The sequence below is a fragment of the Bubalus bubalis genome, chromosome 14, assembly GCF_019923935.1.
Source record: "Bubalus bubalis isolate 160015118507 breed Murrah chromosome 14, NDDB_SH_1, whole genome shotgun sequence".
In the NCBI taxonomy this organism is placed as follows: Eukaryota; Metazoa; Chordata; class Mammalia; order Artiodactyla; family Bovidae; genus Bubalus; species Bubalus bubalis.
This window is the reverse complement of record NC_059170.1, coordinates 67,188,423-67,210,610: the sequence shown is the minus strand read 5'-3', so window position 1 is coordinate 67,210,610 and position 22,188 is coordinate 67,188,423. Positions and strand designations below refer to the sequence as shown.

At 35.8% G+C, this 22,188-nt stretch overlaps 1 protein-coding gene across 4 annotated transcripts in view; it reads right to left on the bottom strand.

Annotated features, from left to right (window-relative positions):
- UPF2 (UPF2 regulator of nonsense mediated mRNA decay) overlaps nucleotides 1-22,156 on the bottom strand; it is a 97,353-nt gene extending 75,197 nt beyond the window's left edge. Inside the window, exons 1-4 of one of the 4 annotated variants that reach the window (XM_025264487.3) lie at nucleotides 22,016-22,156; nucleotides 15,729-16,108; nucleotides 12,558-13,337; nucleotides 2,604-2,764 (exon numbers count right to left, since the gene is read on the bottom strand). In XM_025264487.3, coding sequence (XP_025120272.1) covers nucleotides 2,604-2,764; nucleotides 12,558-13,337; nucleotides 15,729-16,090 — 1,303 coding nt within the window. In that variant the 5' untranslated portion in view covers nucleotides 16,091-16,108; nucleotides 22,016-22,156. The other 3 variants (XM_025264488.3, XM_006077739.4, XM_044928233.2) reach the window with 3 other exon arrangements.
- Nucleotides 22,157-22,188: the final 32 nt, after the last annotated feature.

The window sequence follows — 22,188 nt, the reverse complement described above, 5'->3', positions numbered from 1 at the left end:
ATCTCAATTATGTTCGCAATTTTATGCGAACATAAAATGTTTATGGTTTATGGTTTATCTTACCATAAACCCTTAAGAAGCATCCCTCCTTTTGGTATTAAACTTGGTATAAGACAGATTGCCATAAATGGTCAACTGATTAATAACTAGAAAGGAAGGGAAAGAATGATGAAGACATATATACACATTTCAGTAGAGAGTGGAAAACCATTCGTTTGTATACACACACAGGCTACATTTACATACAACTATAGATGCTTAAAATTCAAAACATTAAAAGTAATTTCCTACTTCGTGATCAAAAGACCATTCATGATTTTTATCTATTCTCACTGTACTTCTCTCCAAACTAGAATTTTAAGAGAATGATCATGCAGATTAAAAATAACCCTGAGAAAAATTAGATTATTCATTAAAAGTCATTTAGGAAGAACAGGACAAAAACAATAAAGTACTAGCTCCCTAACTCATTACTTATATGCCTTACAAAAAACGTATTTAAACACAGGACACTGAACCAATGTAAGAGAAAAGACTGATAAATTTAATTCCTTTTTAACAAAAATGTAAATAAAAACAGGGAATTTCCTGGCAATTCAGTGGTTAGGATTCCAAGCTTTCACTGACAAGGGCTCAGGTTCAACCCTTGGTTGGGGAAGTAAGATTCCATAAGCTGTGCTGTGTGGCCAAAAAAAAAAAAAGAGCAAAGGACAAACTAGAAGCCAATACTGGCAATATTTATACAAAGGAATTAATATCCATAATATAAAGAGCTTCTGCAAATAAAGTCCAAAATCTAAATAGAAAAAAACGGATAAAGCCTCTGAACAGATAAGTCAAAGAGTATATCAAAAGATCCTAACCTCAGTACTAATCAGAATAATGCTAAATAAAACAAAGCATTTATCACTTTGACCCATTAGATTATGTTTTAAAGGTTGATATCACCAAAGGAGAAAAATTACCAAAGGTATAGAGATCAATCAATCAATCAAATAAATGCAGAAGTGATATAAATGATATAATTAAGACAAGGACATTAAAACAGTTATTACAACTGTATTTCATATTCTCAATAAGCTAGAAGATACTCTAAGCATGTTGGAGACCATGGAAAGCATAACTAGCTTCTACATCTTTACATGAGAGTATCAGACACCAAAAAAGGAAAAAAAAGTGAATTGGAAGACACAGCAATAGAAACTAAGCAACAGAAACTAACCAATACCAAACAGGGCGGAAAAAAAATACTAAAGCACAGAGAAGACAACTTCAAACATAGTGGTATTTGAATTCCTATAGAAGGCGGGAGAGGAATAGAATACATATTTGAAGAAATAAGGTCAAGATTTGCTAAATTTGATAATTATAAACCCAGACCCAAGAAGCCCAACAAATCCCAAGCACAAGAAACATGAAGTAAACCACAGCAAGCAATTATCATAATTAAGTTCTTTAAACTCAGTGATGATAATATTTTAAAACAACCAGAAAAAAAAATACACATTTAAAAAGAACAAAGACATGAATGATAGCAGTTTTCTCACTGGAAACAATGAAAGAAGACAGTGGAACAACATCTTTAAATACTGAAAGAAAAAAAAGCCTCACCCTTAAATTCTGTACCAAGTGAAAATATCTTTATAAAATGATGGCAGAATTTTGTTAATTTTGTTGCATAGTATTTACATTTATACTGTAGTAAGTAGTATAAGTAATCTACAGATGATTTAAAGTATATGGGAAGATGTGTGCAGGTTATATGCAAATACTAAGCAATTTTAAATGAGGGACTCGAGCATCTTCAGAGGTCCTGGAACCAGCTCCCTGAAGATACCAAATGTTTTCACAGTATACAATGGATATTTTCTTATTGAGGATGTAAAATACAAAATACTTTCCTGTATTATAAACGGATACTTTACAAATACTTCACTCTTAAGATTTTAAGTCAATAGGATTTTCAGATAGTTTTAAAATTAATAATGTATTAACATTTATCAACTTACTTCTCAAGTAGTTAGTATAATATAATATGGCAATGTATTAGGAGCCCTACCAAAAAGGAAGTTTAGAACACCTTTGCAATAATATGAGAAATAACTCATTTTACAAAATGGTAAGTTTATCTTATAAAACTGCAAGGTTTTATAAGAAAACTGCAAGTAACAATTTATGATAATACATGATTCAAAACAATTAAAAATAAAAATAAACATAGAAATATTAGTATCCCAAAGGTCCAATCCACCTTATTACCTACCTGAGAAATACAGTAAATCTTTATATAGTCCCAAACACGTTTAAGACAACCCCTGTTAGATACAATCTAAGAATATCTATTATAAAAGAACCTAAAGAAACTCATCATATCATTATAAGGCTTCACTGCTCTAAGCACAAAGACTTTTCCATTCAGAGAAGCATTTTAAGTAGATTTAGGTTTTTATTAGGTCTTAATACTACTTCATTAAAAAAACTTTAAAGGCATTTCAAAACATCTAATTTCAATAATATACATCTGAGAAGACTAGAGAGATAGAAGTCATTAATGCTTACTAAAAAAAAAAAAAAAATCAGTGTTTATTTTAAGGATATCTTACCTTCTGGTGTTGGTTTATCTTGAGGAAGATCTGGCATATTTTCATCCAAAAGGTCTGCTAAGGATTGAGAATTTGCCAGTAGCTTTTGATAAGACATAGCAAATTCTTCATACTGTTTATGTCTATCTTCACTTAACTCCCCTTTAGAATGTAGAATACGCCTATAAACAAATGATGAAATAATCTTGACAATCTTATCAAAACAGATGTGATCATCTATTATTATACTGGGAATGTTCCGTAAAATCTGATTTTATCAAACAAGCTTATCAGCACAACCTTCTTCAATAACCTATGTTCAATACTTAACACTTTCAAGATGTTATCTGAAAATCAAAACTTACATCATCAAATTCACCTAAACAAATTAATCTTTTAAGCAATTAAAATTTTAACATTGGTTCTTCAGAAAATATGAAGTGTGATTAACAAGTATGCTGCAGAAATACAAAATTTAACAGTATGCCACTAATCAATTTTTAGTATTTTGTTACAGTCATATACCCCAGACATACAAGTTGGTTTTCAAAAACAGGTTAGAGACTCAGTACCTTTAACCTTTCACAATGATTTGATTCAAGATTATCTTGAAAAAGCCTGCATCTTCCCTACAGTGAATTCTCAATTTACTATGCAAGCACTCTTTATTTAGTCATTTAACAAATATCACTGGAGCAACCCACTTAATCAAGGCCAGGCCACTCTGAGGAGCAGAGGACACAAGTATTCTTCCACTCTGCAACAATTCACTAATAAACCGCCCACAGTTATTAACAGAAATGTAAAACTAATGAAAAATTTTCAATTGTACAGTCGAGTAAAGTTTACTATATTAGCTTAGATGGTTGAAATGTCTACAGCTGGACTCAATTTTTCTACAACTAAATATGTAGTAGTGTAAGACATGAAATTTATAAACCTTATTACAATACAACTTCAAAAAGTCAAAAAAAAAAAAGTCAATTATAAATTAAGTCACTTTCAAAGGTAATATATAAAAGTATTTTTATTCCTTGTTTTGAGTTTTCTTCTGAACAGAGAAGAAAATGAGTTAGATGGATTTTTTTTGTGTTGTCATATTCTGAAAAGTTACAGAAAATGAAGTTTGCATGAAGAAAAATCCTTGCCTACACTTACTTATCTCTGTTTATTTGGAACATTTCTAAACTTTCCCATCTTCCCCCATTCTCATCAACAGGAACTTTTGTTTCAATGCTACAATATTTAAAATATTAACATTTTCTATTTTTAGGATTATCAAGTCCCATTTACAAATACAAGATAGATCAATATAAAAAACAATTACAATTCATTACATTCAATCCTTTTTTCCCCAACATCTGGCCTAGTAGGATCTAAACTGAGAATTTTTCACTCATTTTCTTATTATTTAAATACACACTAGACAATATCATTTTACAAACAGATTAGGAAAATGCCAAGACAGTTAATCATAATAATCCAGGCTAAACAGTATTCCTCTAATAACACTGTCATTAAAGAACAATTTTTCTCTTCAAATATTTATTTGAGGCTAACTTTCCTTTCATTAAGCTTTATGAATTTTTTTAAATTAAAGCAAAAACCCAAGCATTTAAAAATATTCAAGCCATGAAAAATGACTTACATTACTTCAAATGAGCTTGGTAGAACTTTTAATTAGAAGTCACATCATTTTTCAAGTTAAAAAAACCATTAAACGATTTGAATAAATAATACTCAAAAGCAGGGTACTCTAAAATGTTCTACAATTATTAGGAGAAATATTAATAAAAACTTTAAAAAGTTTATTTAGAAGCAAATTATATTAAAAGGGATATAAGTTCCAAGGAGTTTCAAAACCTCTAATGACAACTAAGATTCAAAATTATTTCAGTGCTTAAAACAAAATTGAAAAATATCTCAAAATACCATAATGTGGAACTTTACTTCTCTAATAATTTGGCATTATGATCATTTGAAGAAAACACATTCAGTTTAGGTTATACAATATTCACTGAAGATTTATGACATACAAGCTGTACCAAGATAGTGCCTATTTTATCAAAACAGAAAGTGAACACTTTTCCCCATATCAACCTCACTTTGAAACTTTTGCCTGGACTTTGCAGTCAATTAAATGACTGAATTCTATGAGGTGTTTCAATGCGTGCATTCAGTTCCTATCCAGTCCTCGCACGCGCGCGCGTGTGTGTATGCACATGTGTGCACACAATCATGTCTCTCTGCAACTCCATGGACTGTAGCCTGCTCGGCTCCCCTGTCCACAGAATTTTCAAGGCAAGAATACTGAAGTGGGTTGCCATTTCCTTCTCCAGGGGATCTTCCCGAGCCAGGGATGGAACCCACATCTCTTGCGTCTCCTGCATTGGCAGAGGGATTCTCTTCCAGTCCTCCTGCAACCAGTTAAAACTCTGAAGCTTCGGAGATACTCCTCGCTCTCCTCAAAACCTCAATTCCATGATTAAACTTTTAATAGTACTAATTTACTTAACTACTTAATTCATACATGTTTAGGTTACTATCTAATAAGAACAGTCCTAGAAAGCAGGCGGCTTAGATTTTGGTTGATTTTCTAATAGAACCTTACACTGTACAGTCAGAAAGCAGTATAGGACAACAATGAAAAGACATTAGAAGAGATCCGTTATATACAAACCATACATAGTCATATGCATTTTCCTTGACCATTTATTTAAAATATATTTCCTTAATATCTAATTCCACAGCATGTAGTAAGACTACAGACTTCAGGCAGAGAACGAAGCCATCGCAGGTGCCTGAAAATTCAAAATTCCTCGTTATTTAGAAGTTCTAATGAAATTTAAATGAAACAATTTCTAATGAATGTACTATATAAGACAGTTCTTGTAAGTTCATGAAGTCCACAGGAAAAGTTTTTCAGTTGGATTAAATGTTAGAAGGCCTGTATGAGGGATCTACACATACACAGCACATATGACCAGAGTACATTTTCTGTACATCAGTGCAAATCTCACCAAAATTTCTTATGTGAATTCCAATTCCATGGGAATATAACACTAAGCAAAATCAAGCTGAAAATATGGTTCATCATGTATCATTTTAATTACAATCTCTTCAGAAGCACATCTATTATAGAAAGTTGCACTTAAACTATTCTTTTGAGGCTGTCATAAATGAGAGGTCAGCAAACTTTCTGCAAAGGGACAAATAATAATTTTAAGCTTTGCAGACCATATGGTCTTTGCTGCAATTACTCAAGTCTGATGGCACAGCACAAAAGCAGTGCAGACAATATGTAAACAAATGAGTGTGACTATGTTCCAATAAAACTTCATTTATGGACACTGAAATTTGAACATCATGTAATTACTAATCTGGCCTGAAAGCCATAGTTTGCCAATCCTTGTTGTAACTGGAGATAACCAAGTACCACTGTTAAATATATTATAAACAAGTTCATTCCCTCTCCTGGTTCCATTGCATGATAGCGAGGAACTGGTACTATTTTAAAGATATGAAAAGCAAGCAATGAATACAAAATTAATTCCAAGTCTTATTCACTGTAAAAAAAAAAAAAAAAGAAGGTAGACGTCTTGCACCTAAAATATGAGATATCACTATTGGGGAGCACCTCTAAGGTACTCCCTTAGAGATGAATCCTTGATTTCTGGAGTGTTTTTTATATTATATTTAACATTAATTTAATATTATAAATCTGACTATCTCAAATAGTCCATTCTGGAATCAAGCAATATATCTCATAAGGAAAGCCACATATGCCTCAAAAAATTTTATTGAGACATGCATTTTTTTCCATTTTTAAAATTTTTATTGTTATTGCCTGGCCTTCATGCTACTATTTTGTACAGTGTTTATTCTGTTGCCTTATATTGTTTTTAAAAATGAATTTTTAAAAATAAGCTATGAAAGTTTAAGAAGTTTAACATACACATTTTGAGAATTATAAAAAGGCACAAAGAGAAATTCTCATTTGAAAAACTTTCTCAAGAATTGAGCAGACAATATACTATTAACAGTAAACTAACATTGATTCTTTTTTTTTTTTTTTTTTTTTTTTTAAGGCAGCCATAACAATGAATCTTTATTGCACTCTAGCACTGTGTGGCCTTGTAGGGGATTTTAATAGGTAGAAAAAATATGGTCTCTATCTTGTCATGCTAGATTCTGTCACATTTCCCATCCCTTCAATTCTTCCCAGTTTGAGTGCTGGTGAGGAGATGTATCTTTCAGCAATTTTGTGAAGATTTAAATAGAATAACATGGAAGGAAGCCAGACACTGTTATTAAACGCCTTTACACACATACATTCACATACGCATCATTCACATGCACCTCAGAGATCCAGTGCTGCTGTCATCCCACTTTACAGAAGAGAAAACCAAAGCACGGAGATGTGAGGTAACTTGCCCAAAGTTACAGAGTGAGTAAATGACAAATCTAAAACTTGAATCCAAGCAGTCTGGCTCCAAAGTTCATTCTCTTAACTCCTGGATTACAATGCCTCTCAAATTATCCACTTGATATCATATATTGAATTAGGATGTCTCTCAAATGCATATATCAAAGGCAAGTCTTCCCAAACCAAGGTGCTAGTCTTATATTCTCTTTTGGGTCCTTCTTTTATTTGGATTTGACTTTAGAAGTTCTGAGTAGCTAATGGGTTTATTAGATACCTTAAACAAAATGCAGATGAAGATGAATACTATGGAAGATGTGAAAAATAAAGAATGAAGAGATAGGAAAGAAACTGATTCTGTCATTTGCTATCAAAGTCACACTGGGCAAGGTCTTTAATAACTAAATCTGATCTATCACCTTCAAAATACAGGTATTTCTTTCAAGGGTACTGTGAGGATCAACTGGGATCATATACCTGATGCACTATATCAAAGTAAAACAATATTTTCATGAGAAAAAAAAAAAGCCAGTGTCCACTGTAACAAAGTCAAGAACTTAAAATTTGAAGTATTAGTTTAATCTTCTATCAGCCAAATTAAAAGAGAAAAAAAAATCTTGAATACAGAAAATCTATTTTAGCTTTGTCCTTAACCACTCATGTAAAATAACATAGAACACATGGCTGAATCTTGACAAAATAACCATGAAGCAGACCCATGAAAACCACTAGGTTTCACTTTTCATCTTCTTTACTACTCTGTCAAATTCTCATGAGAACTTGAATTTTCTTGTGGTTTCATTTTAGAATTTGGTTATGAATGTTGAACAATCTTACATGAAGAGAGTAGAGCAATAGTTAAGCATAACTGTCCCCAGAGATTTATTAATCAGCTGATATCAAAGGCACTGACTCAGAATTAGAAAATATCTAGAAGGAGGTAACAATTTTGAAGTTGGTTATGAATGTTGTATAACCTTATATGAAGAGCACAGAGCAACTATTAAGCATAACTATACCCAGTGATTAATCAACTATACCAACGTCACTGACTCAATCAGAAAATATCTAGGAGGTAACAATTTTGAAACACTTATAAAATTACTAAAGCCTCTGTAAATATAACGCACAGTGATATATAACATTTTAATAGTGCTTAATACTTGCTGTTCAGTCGCTAAGTCATTTCCGACTCTTTGCGACCCCGTGGACTTCATTTAATAAACAATCTTCCTGTAAAGGCAAGGTACAACTTAACCGGAAAGAATATGAAAGGTAAAAGCAACACCACTGAATGTCAGGTTAATGTGTTTTCAGGTTTCAATACTGTTAAAGTAATGCCTCATGAATTTGCATTAATAAAAGAAACCTCTCTGGTTACATTAACAAGGGAAAAGCCTACATTCTACCTACATTTTTTTCCTTCCCAAACTTTAAATCAAATCATTTACTGCTGTTGAACTAAGCATGCAATCATGAAGGTCATAATTCACAGGTACTGAAAAGAGAAATGTGCCCTCATTCCCACCAATAAAGGAGAAAAAAAAAGAAATTAAGACACTTCAGAATTATTGAAGTATTCTGACTTAATATCTGAATTCATGATTTCACTATACTGTAAGAAATTAACTGTTACATAATTAAGTTATATCTAATAAAATTAAATCATTTATTCAACCAATTTTTATTAAATGCCAAAAAAATACTAGGTTATATTATCTCAATGAGAATAAAATCTCAAAGTACAAAGCATTTTGAGTATAAAGTAACAGCACTGAAAATAATAAAAAATAACACTTGGCAAGAAGTAAAACTATTAATTCTAGACTGGAAAATACTATTAGATGATATTTTAAATGTGCAAATATTAATTTTAACTCTTCAGATCAATTACTTAACCAAAATGCATTTAAAAATAAGATTTTGTACTTAACAAGTACAAAAAGCTTATAAATTCACATTTACTAGAATTCACCCAACCCCAGGATCAATTTTATTGCTGACTAGCAACCGTAAATCCTCAGGGGCTTGTAACTAATACATATCAGCATAGCTAACAGCAGAAAAGAACAACTGAGACTCAACAGGTCTCATTCAGTTATGCCTTCACTCATCCATTACAGTGTTTTTAAGAAAACATGAGATTTTATTACTCTATTTTTTTAATTGGTTAAATAGATTTTTAAGTATAGACTTCAATGAGTACAGACTAACACTTCACAACCCCTAAGCTCCATGCCATCTCCCAAGTTAACCAGAATGACCAAGAGCATTTACAATCCATAGATTGAAAACACAGGGTATTTCACTTTTTTTAAAACCATCATTAAAGACAGTGAATAAAGGCTTAAAGTAGTTTAACTACATGAGTCTTAAATACTCACTAGCTTGGCACCTACATTTCTAGCATTATCATGCCTAAGAGAAACCTTACTGAGAAAAATGACCATCTGTGATTTATTCCTATGATAAGAGAAAAACTTAAAAACATCTACTGGATAATGACTGGCAGAAAGAAACTTCTGGAAACTGGACATTTTATAACATACCCTCTTTAGAAGTAAGGAGACTAACATTAGGCCAAGTAGGGACTCTGCATTAATCCAATTCCTTGTGTCTTTGCTCAGTCAGGCACTTCAATCCTCACTTACAAAGGTTCTTCAAATTGAAGCTATCCTAAGGCATGAGTGACTTACTAAGCTATATGCCAATTGTTTTCTACACTGTGATTAAGATTCTCACATCCCCCAAATAATTACATGTAATTGGACAGTTCCTGTGATAAAATAACTGCTCCCAGGGTAAGGTCAATTTACATTTAGTAAATAGCCTCCTCTAATAACCAACCATAGGTCAATAGCTCTGTATTAACATGAGTTAGTTTCTAGGAAAAGGCCACGAACCTGTGGTCTCAACACTGTATCCTGGTTCAAAATTTTCTTCTGTTACTTTCATCATGAACAAAAACAGGTCTGTTTATCTAATCTAAATGTGACCAGTGGATAAGTATAATTAACAATATATACATCACTGAGAATTCCCTGGCAGGCCAGCAGTTAGGACTCAGTGCTTTCAATGCCATGGGCCACCATTTCAATCTCTGGTCAGAGAACTAAGATGCCAAAAGCCATGTGGCATGGAAAAAAAAAAAAAAATACACACACACACACACACACCGTCAATTATCATTAGGCTAACATAATATGCCAAAAGTACCTAAAGTTTAAGAGTTAAGCCTGTATCAGGAATAAAAAATTATGTCTCCAGTTCAAAGTGAAGAACTGACTCAGTAGCATGCCATTTGAGAAATGTCTTTAGGTATAACAAAAAGTCAAAAGACTGCAGCTATAAAAACTGTAGGCCATAGGCAGATAAGAAGGCATCAAAAACAAACATCCAAAGTGTCTGAAAATCAGGCAGCAAATTGAGGGAACCAGAGATACTCAGCCTGGAGAAGATCAAAGGGAAACATCTTGGCAGTCTGCAAATATTTTGAGACATCATGGTGTAAAAGAAGAGACATGTCCCATGCCAATCAATGCTCCTCAAACTATCTGTCGTAAAGGAATAATTTTCTTTCCAATCACTGCACAGCTATAAAATATAATGACAATATCATGGCAATGAAAAATTGCTATCAAAATGTCTAATGAAATGTCTCAGTTTCTCTACTTAATTCACTGGCAACAGGTAAACAGTTCATGGAACCCCACTCTGAATAGCTTTATTCTGCCTGTACCAGAAAAAATGAGTAAATCAAAGGGAACCATTTTATGGGGAGTTAAATTTCAGCCCAAATTCCCAGAAAACAGGCTAGGAATAGGTGTGTCCAACAGTGGAATGGCTCAGGGCACTAAGCTCAAGAAGTTTTCAGGATATTTTATGTCAGATAATCTATAAAATGGATTTCATTTTGCACTGGAAGGATGACTAGGTTAAATCATTATAAACTCTGCCCTAAAAGCTTCTGTGAGGCCAATCAAAAACACAAAATGTAGAAAGGATGCATGTATATGTATGGCTGAGTCTCTTTGCTGTCCACCTGAAACTATCAAAACACTGTTAATCGGCTGTACTCCAATACAAAATACAAAGTTTAATTAAAAAAAAAACCTTAGAAAGTAGCCAAAAAAAAAATCAAAGCATACTTTCAAAATCACCTGGGATGTTATTAGGTAAAACATATGTGAAAAGGAAAAAGACTGTAAAAATGACTATGTAAATTGTAACTAAGAAAGCTAATACATGTGAAAATTATTAATAGAGGACCACTACTTTATTAACCCATTACTGGCTACAGAAGTACATTCTGAAGTTGCCTCTTCAAAGTTTAAAACAGTCCTCGCTATTCAAAAGCAAAAAATGAGGATTATTTTAAGAAACATTAAGGAGCACCACTGCCATCTTAAATTCTCTCCTGAGTGAGCTTCGGCCACCACAGATTTATCCATATAGCCTCTGCTGTGATCTTATCCCTTACCTAAGTGAACAACTGGCATACACTATTGCAGTCTTTTGTGGCTAAGTTAAGCACCTTCTAGAGGTAACTACGTAAACCAGTCCTCCCCAACTACAGGCTTATAAGAGTAAGTGTTCTCTCCACACAGGAACTTTAAAATAGGTGCAAAGTATTCAGCCAAAGGCTACCGCTTGTGCCTTCTTTCTGTACACCTTCAGCCCAGCTCCACATACACACCTCCATACTTCCTTAATATCCACCAACTACATCAACTTCTAGCCTTTTGATGCCTTCTAGGAGAAGGCAATGGCAACCCACTCCAGTGTTCTTGCCTGGAGAATCCCAGGGACAGGGGAGCCTGGTGGGCTGCCGTCTATGGGGTCGCACAGAGTCGGACACGACTGAAGCGACTTAGCAGCAGCAGCAGCAGGTGCAGATGATACAGAGTAGTCTACAGTATCTTTTAACAATCAAGGGTGGCCTAAATCAGGGATCTTCACCACAGGCACACACATTATTCCTTTAAAATTTTGAAAAGATGTCCCCAGGAGAAAGACTCCTGTAAATGCACTTTACATATTTGCATTTAAAGAATTTTTTCACAGCTAACTTTGGTATACTGTTTTCCAAATTTCTGATCTAAAATATCACTAATGAATGACTTATTCTCTTGAAAAGAGCGAGTATCAATGGTGACATCAATAAACTAAAATACAAAACAAAAGCAAACCTGCTATAGAAAAGAAATAGTGAAACACACAAAAATAATAGCAGATAAGTTAAAGTGATAGAAAAAGAAAACTTATCCCTCAACATTAAGATTTTTAAATAACAGTAAAAATCCACAATGTAAAAATCATCATATACTTGCCAAATTTCTTTTTTTTAAATCAGAAACAAAATCTATCAAAGACTCACATTTAAACATGAGTACTTAGACTGTTATCACCCTGTGAAATTTTCCTGGAATGTTAAGAAATCACCTGCAATAAACCCTTTTCCACAAGTTCTTTCAGTGGCGTGAAGACTTTACATTTTTTAAAGTATGAGCTCCAAAATAAATTTTCAATTCTGAGAAACGTTTGAAAATCACCTGTTTTGTCTCTCAGTATTCTGTAGCTCCCTGTGGTCCCTTTTCAGATGTTTGGTCAAAGACGTAAAGTATTCTTTTAAAAGATTCTGGAAAGGTTGCTGTTTCTCTGGACTAATTATCTCACTAGGAGGAAAACTCAAATTAAACTTCTCTGCAGCACTCTTTACTTTCCTTGGTACAAGTCCAGCAATATCATCTCCACAATGTCGACAAAAACTAATCACCACAGAAACATGAGTATGGGATTCCCGATCAGCATTAATAATATTTTTTAGCTGTTCATAGATTAAGGAAAGACCTTCCTTGTCAGTGAAAATCCCAACTATTGTCAATTCTGCAATGAAACGCAAATCAGTTCTTAACTTGGTAATGTTAGGTGTTTTCTCTTCTTTCCTGGCTTCAAAATGTTTTTTCCAAACCTGAAGAAGTGATGGGGCAAAGTCGGCGTAGCGCTGGTGAAAGAGCGAGCATAAGTGCACAGCACAATTCACGTCAGATATTTTTAGCTTTGCTTCCACAATAGAAGCGACAGCCTCTGCAATGTATTTGCTTAAATTTAGGCCATTAAAATCATGGGACAAGGAGTCTCTCTGTTGTTCTGTAATAGTTTTTAGTTTCTTGACAAAAGCGGTATTTTTCTTCAAACTTGAGTCTAGTCGGCTAAAGAAATTTTCCTCTGGTCGGTTGTCTGGAGCATTTTGGTTTTTGCTACGAAGTTCTTTCCTCAACTGATGTCGTTCCCAAGCTTCCTGATGAAGCTGAAGGGATTCCTCTTTCTCTCTATATAAAAAACAAACAAGTAAGTAAGATACCTTGTATATTTTGAAGCATAACTGATGAATCCCATAAGAGTGAAAGCCAATGAAAAATTAGAAAAGCAACAGAATCCAAGAGGAACAAAAAATGCAAAAGGCCCTTTCACCACTTTAAAGACACCTGATTAATGACCAGATAATGAGAACTCATTCTACTGATAACACCAAAAGTGGCAGAGTGGAGCATTTTTAATAACTAGATTAAAAATCATTCTGGCAACTGGCAAGCTAAATGAATATAACTTTTTACTTGTCAATTGTAACTCAATAAAGCTGAAAAAATAAATGGATAAAACACAGGATTCTTAATACAAAAAAACAAAGTAATATGTTTGGGAAAATATAAAACCTAAACCAAATAAAAGCACTGGGGAAACAGGGAAAAAAATCCACAAAAAAATAAAGAACAGAATTACAAAAGAATATATTAAAATGCTTTGAGTTAGGTACCATTTTCCATACTTTAGCATTAAATAAACCTTTCTTAATAAAAGTACCTTTCTTAATAAAAGTTTAGGCCTTAAAATCCGAGTATAATTAAAAGCTCATTTAGGAACCAGAAAAACTATAGGATAAAAGCACTTTAATAAAAGGTTAGCAGACTCAGTTTATCCTGAGAAGATTTAAAATCAAATCTGCTTATGTTTCCACTAGAAAGATGGGACATGTTTAAACTGAAGAAGTAGTAAAATAACTCAGGCAGGAGTGGGAGAATGAGGACAATCTGAGGTTTCTGAGACACCAAAATATATAACTTTAAAATATAAATTTCTAATAAAACAGATTTTCGTCTTTCTAAGATAACCATCCCTGAGTTACTCTATAACTCTACAATTTTTCCACTAATAGCTACAATATGCTAACAAAGAGTTACATCTATCACTGAGAACAGGGACATGAATCCCTTGAAGCCTCCCAGCCACACAAAAACAAGATCAGCAGTGAGAGTGCTCGTTAAGAGAGTATAACTCATTACTGCCATGCATTCAACAACTCAATTATCATCTTTATTAAAAATACTTTAATATATAATGAATATATATATACACACACAATGAAAACATTTATACTTACCTATTTATATATTTACAGGTGAAATAATGTGATGCTTTAGAATACTCAAGAAAAAAAAAGGGGTAATTGCAGATGCTGGGTAGATGGGAAGGGATACTAATTTATTCCATTCTATCTTTCACATGCTTGAATTGTTCCAAATAAAAAGTTGGCATTTTGGTTACTATTGTTTTTTTTAAGCTCTTTGTATCAGAAGGGTGAGAGAACAAAAGTTACAGTGAAATGAAATATCCTTCCAATTATTTTAAGTAAAATAGAAAATAAGCAAGAAATTCTCAAGAATCATAGTTCTGAATATTCCAAAACTATTGCTATTGCTTTTCAGACCTAAGACTGCAGTTTTTCATTAAAAATAGTTACTAAAGAACTTTGGTAAGTAGGTAACCGAGCTGTTCAAGAGATTCATAAAAATTCATATTTGCAAACAGCTTTTTAAATTACATATATGAAGGGAAGAGCCCATGCACTACTGGATTAGGTCTCACGCACTGTTCGTCAACTGTCATTTCTGCTACATCCTGGTAGTCTTCCTAAGAGGACTACCTCATTTTTCACCAGTTCATTATATCACTTGCACAGATTTACAAGGTTACAAATAGATTTTCATAAAGATAAAAAAGGGAAGCATTTTGGAATTGTACTTAAAGACAATGGTTTTAAGGTCAGCCTAACCCAGGTTCAAATCCCAGCTGCTCAACTATTTACTGTGACCTTAGTCAAGTCATTTAATCTCTTGAAGCTTCATTTTATTAATTCACAAAACAATAAGCTTACTTCATTAGGACTGCCTTAAAGACAGGTACTGACACAACTGCAGAGTTTGGCATATAAGAAACTCAACAGCAGCCATTAAGAACTGAAGATTTTCGGGAATTCCCTGGCAGTCCAATAGTTAGGACTTTCACCACTAGGGCCCAGGTTCAATCCCTGGTCATGGAACTAAGATCCTGCCAGCCACACAGCATGGCCAAAAAAGAAAGATTTTCAACTTAGAAAGATTACATACTATAACATGAAAAAAAGATTTTCTAAAAAGCACAAACAGCTCAAATTGCTCCACACCTCAAAAAAATATTTATTAAAGGTTACTATTATTTAATTTCAAGAGTTAAAGCACTGAAAGCATGCCTGTAGTCAGTGAAATTAACAGAACAAGTAAATTGAGATACTCTCAACTCTCAAGCAACTGCACCTTGCAAATTTTATTTCAAATAATCACTGTTTTTCCAAAACATTCCAATCTTCCTATTTCTACACATCAAGTTAGAATAAATGTTCTTACTTCAACTGGGCAGCCTCTTCTTCCTGCTGACGTTTCACCTGTTCTTCTTGCTTCTTTCTCTCTTCTTCTTCATGTTTCTTTTTTTCTTCTTCCTCTTTTTTCTTTAATTCCTCCTCTGCCTTCACCTTTTCTTCTTCTTTTTTCTTGCGTTCCTTGTCTTCTTTTTTTCTTTTATCTTCTTCCAGTTTCTTCTTCTTATCTTCAGGGACCTTAATAACCTCCTTCTTGGCAGTAAGCTTGATCTCCTCTTTTGGTTTCTCCCTGCTGCTCACTGGCCGCCTTTCACTGCAGTCTTTTTCCTTGCTGTTTAGTAAAGATTCTTTTTCTTCCATACTTGCTGGCTTTTTACGCTCAGCTGGCATTATGTTACCCAAGACAATCTGTAAGAGGAAAAGAATGTCAGCATTATAATCACAGTGACTTTTTTTTTTAACTAATGTGACACTACTTTGTTAAGTGGAACATATAAATGCAACTTGGCAACTGTGAGAGATTAAATAAAATGCATACAAAACAAATACTATTTCAGTGATAAATAAATCACTGATCATATTCTATATTCTATCATTATTAGTTATGCTTATGTCTAAGCACTTTCTTTTTACTTTTTAGTCAGAAAATAGTCTCTACAAGAAGTAGAGAGCACAATATAAGGAACCTCCATGTACCCATTACATTCAACCACTATCAACTTCACAGGTGATATTAAATGACATATCATTTAATCATAAATACTTCAGTACTATCTAAGAACATTTTCAACCAGTTTCACCCACCATACTTCATAACCATTAAGAAATGCTGGTGACACTACATCATACAATATTCAATTACAAGTATTTAAGTGGGAGCATAAACGAGCTCTTACCTTCTACGAAGCAACTAATAAAATAGACAAGACTAATAAATTTCATCTCACTGCTCTAACTGTATCAAACACAAAAACTGCTAACTATCCCAAACTAGACTAGACCTCTTTCATCTCTTTATTAGTAGTCAAAATTAGTCTATAAACATAATGATTACTATAATACCTAAATTAAACATTCTGTTCTATACTTGCCAATACAAGAGCCACCAGCCCAGGGTTTCCCAGCCTCAAGAGGACTGACATCGTGGGCAAGAGTTCTCTGGTGGGAGGAGGAAAGGCTACCGTGTGCATTGCACAAAGTGTAAGCGAAGCATCCCTGCTTCTACACAGTAGATGCCAGGCGTATTGACCCAGTTTTAAAAAACAAAAATTACTCAGACATCACCAAATTTCCCCTGGGGGCAAAATCACTACCAGCTGAAAACCACCACACTAGCCACACATGGGTACTTACACTGTAAATTAATTAAACAGAATCTGAAATTCAGTTCTCCATCACTATCCATAATCCAACTGCTCAACTCCACATGCCGCTAGTGGGTACGACATCAAACAGTGCAGATATAGAGCATTTTCATCATTATACAAAGTTCTATTGGAGAGCACTGGTCTATAGTACAGCCTCCATACAGTTAACTGGAATAAACTCTAGAACAAAAAATGTATTCTCCACCAAAATTCATGATTTCCTTTTCTAAAAATACATGTCTACTTAAAGCTTAGTGTTCTCATGTCATTTCTTTTATGGACAATGCTTCGTTTTAACTCCTAAATCATTTGAAAGTTGTACACAAGAAAATCAAAATACTTTTCATTTAAGAAGTATAGAATTACTTAAACTACTGAGGGTTTTTTTATTTTAAGCTAAAACACAGTACTCAAGTATTTTCAACATATGTTTTAAATTACATCAATAAAAACTATGTTAGCAAACAAAACATTTGCAGTAATAAATATTTTATAAACACAAAGCATTTATTTCAGCCCTCTAATAAAATATTACCACAGAAAGACAATATAAGCCAACTGAAGCACTTTCAGTGATTTTTGGAAGCACATGTCATAGTCTGTATCTTATCTCAGCCACCTCTTCCTTCCCCTTTTCTGTTTTATTCTTATTCTCCTCCACCTCCATGTTCTATGCATTTTTTGGACAATGACACCCAAAGGCTTCAGATAACCCTACTTGTGGAACTTGAACAAAAAAGGGCTGTTAATCCTGTTTAAACAATCATTAAAATATATAAGAGCATAACTACTTATTTATGTGGCAAGACAGTGTTAATATTTATATTACCTGGGAAATGTAGTATCAACTTCTCACACAGTTTCAATACCCACCACTGCCCTAAATTGACTGACTGCCCTAATGCAAGCAAACTTTCAAGAGCCAATACTAATAGCTACTAGCTACTTCTCACAAAGTAAACATTTTACATACATTATCTCATTTAATAATAAAATCTTCATAAGTATTATTTTCCCTATTTAATAAATGAGTAAAAAGAGACCTAACCAAGTAACTTGACCAAGGCTTCTACAGCTAGTGACAGAGCTTAACCAAAGTTATTAAGAATCCTGAAGAGGATGCAGCTAGAAAACGTGACAAGAGATACTGACTACACAAATCAGAATTACATTTCTCAGAGTAGAAAGAGTCCCTGATGATGGTTAAGCAGTTTCTACTTTATGTTTTAACTTTTGGCCTATTCTAGCTAAAAGATATGGGGACAGGTAATTCCTAGGTAATCAGATAAACTTACTTAAGGATATCTGTAATTATATGCAAAAAAAAATAATAAGTTTTATATAGATTTTGTACTTTCTGATGTGAAGCTGCAACAAGCAACACTTCAGCTAATACGGGAAAGAACAGTTTTCAGAATGTAAAAAAGAATGGTACCAAAATTTATAATATCTCATTTATGAAGACAAAATTAGACACTAAGTTCTGTTAAAACATTAAGGAACGTACTTGGAATCTGACAAATTTATAAAGGATCATCATTTATCAGCACAACAGTCCCTCAAATTTTTGTGATTTTCCACAGTACTCATATATTAGACTTTTAAATGCCTTCTATATCAAACTGCAGAAGTCTTTCATGAATTAGATTCTGCTCTAGAGCATAGGTTCTCAACAAGACCCTCAAGTCTTGGCAGTGGTATCTTCTTTGAACCATTTCATCCTTATATTACAAACATATACCCAAAGTACACCTGGAACTAAATTTAAGTGAACAAAAATATGATGAAAATTTTAAGGTTCATGTAAAGGTAGCAATGCACTATGAGAAAATAATATGAGCTTTAAAGTCAGTCAGACTTTTAAGTTTGCAAACTCTACAACCTGCTAGCTATGGAAACAGGGCAATGTAACTTCTCTGAGTCTATTCATCAATAAGATGGAGATACTGCCACTTCTCTTACAGACGTCTTAAACTTCTGTAAGTCTAGAAGAGAGCATGAGAGCCATTCAACAAATGCTTATTCTCTTTCACAGAGAAAACTGAAGAGTTAAGCCTAAAATAAGAATTTTTTAGAGTTAGGAGTACTAGATTTTAACTACTCCAATTCTCAATTTTTACACTGAGTGAACTGCCCAAGATTACACAACTAGCTTAGTAACTAGGTTGAGACTCTGTGTCCAGTGCTCTTTCCCCCTATATAACCTAAGACTTAAAAAGTCAAGTAGGGACTTCCCTGGTGATCCAGTGGCTAAGACTCTAGGGGCTAGGGTTGGATCCCTAGTCAGGGAACTAGATTCCACATGTTGCAACTAAAGATCCCTAAAGATCCCACATGGTGCAGTTAAAGATCCTGCATGTCCCAACTAAGACCCGGTGAAACCAAATAAATAAATATTTTTTAAAAGCCAAGTAAAAAATACAAGCTACAGAATTCAGATTAAGTATGTATTTGTATCACATCAAATTTCAAATGTGAACCTGAGCATTAAATTATATTGTGAAATGCCATTTCACATTTTAATAAACTCATGCTTTAATATTTTACCTCAAGTCTTCCAAATAAAAACTAGAACTTTTAAATAGAGCCTGTAAGATAAAAATTAGTGATCTTTTAATTGGAATATGATTAGCTCCCACAAGCCAGTATAATTACATTCACACAGTCCTTAAAAGGAAGCCATGCTTTAAAACCACCTTTCTAGCTCCCAAAATAGTGTCCTGGCCCTTGGGCTGTATATTTTTTTTGGTTTTCTAAATATACTCTGAACTTCCAGAAGAAAGTAAAACTACTTTACTAATACAACAGGTACTTTCAATGGTCTGTTGGGAGAGTGCAGAGAAAGGGGTGTTTCCCTTTAAAGCTATTTCTCCGCAAAGTACCATATGGGTTATGTATGAAATCACAATGAGACTGCTCTGAAAATGCTCCAGAGTGAAAGAATGATATTTAATCTTTTCATTCTGGGTTATTCATTTAAAATGGTCTAAGGGCAGAACAGCACAAGGGCATTACCTCCCAGTCTCTGACTTTAAAGAACGTCCTCAGGAAAAAGGACTCAAAGTTTTTACAAATTCCACCAGAGTTCAAAAATGGTTTTCTTCATGAGTCGTACAGTTCTTCTAAACACTTAATAACTCTGCTAAAGGGGAAAAGTGAGGGAGAGTTTTCCTCAGGTCTGATGCATCACTGCGTGCAAGTCCTAAAAGAGCAAGAGAGCCGACGGTCCGGTCCAGACTGTCCCCTCAAGCTTATAAGCTGGCTCTGCTCCGCCAAACACCCCGCGATCGCCTCTTTAGTTCAACAGGAGGACCGGGAAGCCCGGGATGAAGGCAAAGTGAAGACTCCTCAGCCCATGGGACTAAAAAGAAGTCCACCCAGGAATGCCTGCCCACCACTCTCCGATCCACCGAACCCCGTCCCCTGCACCCTCTTCTCCCACAACCCCCTGCTCTCGCTCCACACGCCTCAGCTCCGCTCGCTTCCTCGCCACAACTCCCCTTCCCACCCGGGTCCACGGTCACCTTCGCGGACCGTCCCTGCCCCAGTCCTAACTTCGCACCCCACACTCCCTCACCGCCGGAGCCCTACACGCTCCGGCCAGTCTCCCGGCTCCACATCCTCCCACACACACACCCACCCTCCCCATTTCCTCGCCCTCGCTTCCCTCCCGGCTCCCAAAGAGCTCTCCCCAGCCTCCCCTCGCTCTCCTCCACACCCCAAACCTCTTCACCCCGCCACGGCAGGCTCCTCGCCTCCGGCCCCGAGGCCCACCCCGGGCATATGGAGCAGGCACCCCCTCGACAGCCTCTCCTGCCTTCCTCCCGCGTTGAAGGAAGCCTCCTGAGGAGAGGGGTCTGAGGAGAACGACGCCGGACCCGCGGTCCGTCTCCTGCTCGCCGTCCCCGGAGCGCTGGGGTGCGGAGTAGCCTCACGGGTCCCCGGGGGAGTAGGAGTCCAGGCCGGTGCCCCCCAACCCCGCTCCCTCCTGGTCGTTGGAGCGGAGGGAAAGGAGGTTCCCCGGGACTTACCTCGAGCCTGTTGTCAACATTAGCCCCAGGTTTCCCAGCACCAACTCCAGCGCTCGGGCTCTCCCCTCCCCTCCCCCCACCTAGCTCGCAGCCGAGGGCCCGCCTTCCCTCACCTCCCCCTCCTCCCTCCGCCCGCTGGCCCTCCCGTCCGCCACTCACCAGCGCGGCCAGGCTGCGAGTGGGGGCGGGGCGGAGGACGGCAGAAAGGAAGCAGCTGTCCGCACTATTGCCAGGTCGAAAACAGTCCGGGCTTCCCTTCCGCCGGCATTCCCTCGCTCTTAGCTTAGCTCTGGGGCGAAGGGTCGCGAGTGAATGCTCAGATAGGTGCCACACACAGAGCGGCGGCTTCAAGCTGCCCAACTAAAGGAGAGGAGCTAATTTTTCAGACAGGCAATTCGCAGGGCAGCCATAACCTGCACCTCCAGCCAGGGCCTCAGCGGAGGGGAGGAGTAGTCAGAGACCCGGAGGCAGGAAGTGGATTGGTCGCCAGGAAAGGGAAAGCGCCTGAATTGGAGGTGCGCAAGCGCAGGCGCTGGGGGAGGGAGACCGGAGGGGGAAAGCGAGACTGGGGAGGGGCGGAGCTAACAGGAGGTGAGGAAGGGCGGTGGAGGAGTAGGCGAATTACGGAGCGGCATTAAGGACAAATTTAGCCACGTGTTTCTCAGAGGCTTTTCCTGGAGTTTATATAAAGAGGAGTCTAAGAAGGGAGAGTTTGATTGGACTAATTCGTGGGAGGTTGAGGATTTAGGAAGCTGAAAGCTGGAGAAGCTAAGAATATGTACTGTGAGGAAGGTACAGGTTGGTAAGGGACGGATCTAGATTTAAGAAAGTCCCGTAGGGGAACTTTCGGAAGCAGTTTTAGCTGTTCAATCTGTAAGTACCCCACGGCTGAAGAAGGATCAAAGCTTTTCTCTTACCGGTCTTAGAAAGTACCTTCTTGTAGCCAGCAAGTTTTTTACAGTAGCATCATCTCCACGAATTACTGAATGAAATCACCAGGTTAAAAAATTGGACAGTCTTGTCATTTCTTCTAAATGTGGAACCAAGTCAATTTTTAAAAAATCGTTCAGCTTATCTAAACTTATTTTTT